The 2,689-nt window shown below is 50.8% G+C and overlaps 1 protein-coding gene across 1 annotated transcript in view; it reads left to right on the forward strand.

The window, feature by feature from the left end:
• LOC131883166 (toll-like receptor 9) overlaps positions 1-2,300 on the forward strand; it is a 15,250-nt gene extending 12,950 nt beyond the window's left edge. The window contains exon 3 of the mRNA XM_059230548.1: positions 31-2,300. Within this exon, the coding sequence (XP_059086531.1) occupies positions 31-1,681 (1,651 nt within the window). The 3' untranslated portion in view covers positions 1,682-2,300. The remainder of the gene's footprint in view (positions 1-30) is intronic.
• Positions 2,301-2,689: the final 389 nt, after the last annotated feature.

A 2,689-nucleotide genomic window follows, 5' to 3' on the forward strand; every position in this document is an offset into this window, starting at 1 on the left:
TTTGAGAGTGATTACGTTCCGTGAGAATAGGTTGTCGTCGAGCAACATCAGTCAATACGCCTTCCGAGGCTGTCGAGGTGTGGACACTCTCGACCTTTCCTACAATTTGTTACACTCCGTGCCCAATGGCGCTCTCTCACAATTGCCTAAACTCAATCATTTGGACTTGTCAGGCAATCCAGTGGGCAGCTTGGATCGAACCTCCTTTCAGAGTCTATTTGAGCTCGAGGTCTTGCATCTGAACAACATGAGTCAGCTGGAAACCTTGAGTGGACATGCCTTCATTGACAACATGAAGTTAAGGGAGCTCCAGATGGAGAACAACTCCCGATTGGCCCCTCTTCCTTGGGGAGTGTTTGCCACGAATGCCCTACTTCAAACCTATAGCGTGAGGCACAACAGTTGGGCCACTCTGTCTCCTTATCAAATCCCCCAGCCTTCACTCAAATCACTCTTTCTCGAAGGGCTTCCATTGCACTGCAATTGTTCGGTCACGTGGCTCTGGGAGATCTATCAGCGCGGCATTGCCAACACATCCTTGTCAGCCTCGTCGTCCTCGTCGTCCTCGTCGACGTCCTCGATTTACGTCGACCAGGTTCGATGCTCATGGATATCGGGGAGCCCTGCTAATGGGCAAAAAGGTGGTCAAGTGGGCGACCCACTTTCTCAAATGACCATAGATCAGTTGGTCTGTGCGGATTGGACGCAAATCCTGATCATTATCTCCCTCTCCATCATTGTGACTGTGCTTGTGTTGGTGATTGCGGCCGTGGTCATCTACAAATTCCGACAATACCGAATGGAGAGCAAGTACGGAGGGGCGATGCTGCACATCAAGGATGATACCATGATCTACAAAGCCGCCCTTCACTCCTCCAGCGGCAGTTATGCCTCCTCCAATGAGCCCACCTACAAGGCTGTGAGTGCCGTGGGATTCAGTCCCACTGGCCATCATCCACCACCACCACCACGCACTAATGAACAACTTCCACCGGGCCTCGAGCCATTCTATGAGGTGCCCAAGTATGCTAATCCCCACGAGGAGGCGTTCAACGAATCCAAATTCACCGCCAATGGTGGCGGCGGTGGCTTGGTGGGCACCGAGCTTTGGGAGCCGGACTATTTCACCAGCCCCGGCCACTGCTACACCAATCCGAGACTAATGACGATGATGCACAACTCAAGCCCCCCATCCAGGGGCAATGGGGCCCAAAGTGCAACGCCGAGTGCCTCAGGCTACTCGGTCTCGAATCAGTTCCAAAGTTATCATGGAAGTCCACAGAGTACTTCCACCGGGGTCAGCAGTATGGGTAGTAGTTCGAATGCCAGTAGCACGGCCAGCTCCCATGGGTCCAAGCCCATGTTCTACTCACCCACGGCACGTTTGCACAATCAAAACAACCACACATTGGCTCATCATCCTCAGCGGCACTCACCCATGAAATTCTTCTCGGGCAACACTTATCACCCGAATCAATCGGCGGGCACCAATGCCAACCCGAGTTCCACTTCCACGCCACTCGTGGGCTCATCGCCGGCCAAAATGATGCCCTTCCAGCCGAGCAATCGCAATGCCTCCCCCGTCAAAAATCCCAATCACACACCACTGGCCTCGGCTAAGCGGTCGACTCTGAATCGATCCAACCCTAGTGGACAATTTCAGCAGAACTTCTACGTGTGATTGGATATGTGGCTTTTATCATCGTGTGATCAACACTGTCATCGCAATCCACGGTGGTTAATCCGCATGTCGATATTTCTCCCCTATTCCGTCGTGGCCAGTTGCCACTGGAACCCATCCACAAGAGTGAATGTGGTGGATGGAGGGTGCAAAATGCTAAATTGGGGGATAAGCTGCTCGTATTTATTGATAGGGGAGCAATTCGACAACGCGGCGGTCGAGAAGGCTGAAGGAGAAGAGAGGTCATGTTTGCTTTAGCTTCTGCTTTAGCTTCTGCCTCCATGTCATCTTGGTTGGTTCCATTCACTCAGGAGCAGAAGATGGGAGAACGGGAGCGAGTGGCGAATAAATGCGATGCAATTCCAATCTCCTCTCCGTCTTGAGAGAATTTGGCAGAACAAAAAGCGGAAAACAGGTCAAATCGTCACAACCAGAAAGAGGCTCAAGGCACGAACGAGCGAGAACGAAAGAGCGATGGAGGCCGTCATGATGAAAACAGCTCAACACGACGATGAGGCCAGGAAAACGAAATCGACTAGGGAGTGGAAAAACACAGCAAGAGAGCTCTTTTTCTCCCCATGGAGAGGAAAACGAGAATTATTGGCCAAACCATCATAATGAAACGAGAGGAAGAAGCTTGTGCAATTTCTTATCCCCAGAAAATCGCCCGCTCTCTCTCTCTCTCTTTCTCTTTCTCTCTCTTCACTGAGCCGTTCTATTTTTCCCCACTTTGGCCTGGCCACTCCACTTTCATCATCAACCCTGAGACCTCGTTTCCTACTCTTACTGCTAGAAGAACATACTACTACTGCTCCATTTTCGATGTGGAGTCATCTCGTAAATGGACGTGCATATCCATCTAAACTGCAACCGCGTGCTTAAGATCCACTCTTATCGCTATAAGTGAATGATTCCTCATTTGGAATGACTTCACATTATTTCAGCGCCAGATAAAACGGCTATCTTGGAATGGGAGGCCGGAGATAAAGAAGAAAGAGTGTGTTATGA

This window comes from Tigriopus californicus, chromosome 7 (assembly GCF_007210705.1).
Source record: "Tigriopus californicus strain San Diego chromosome 7, Tcal_SD_v2.1, whole genome shotgun sequence".
Lineage (NCBI taxonomy): Eukaryota > Metazoa > Arthropoda > Copepoda > Harpacticoida > Harpacticidae > Tigriopus > Tigriopus californicus.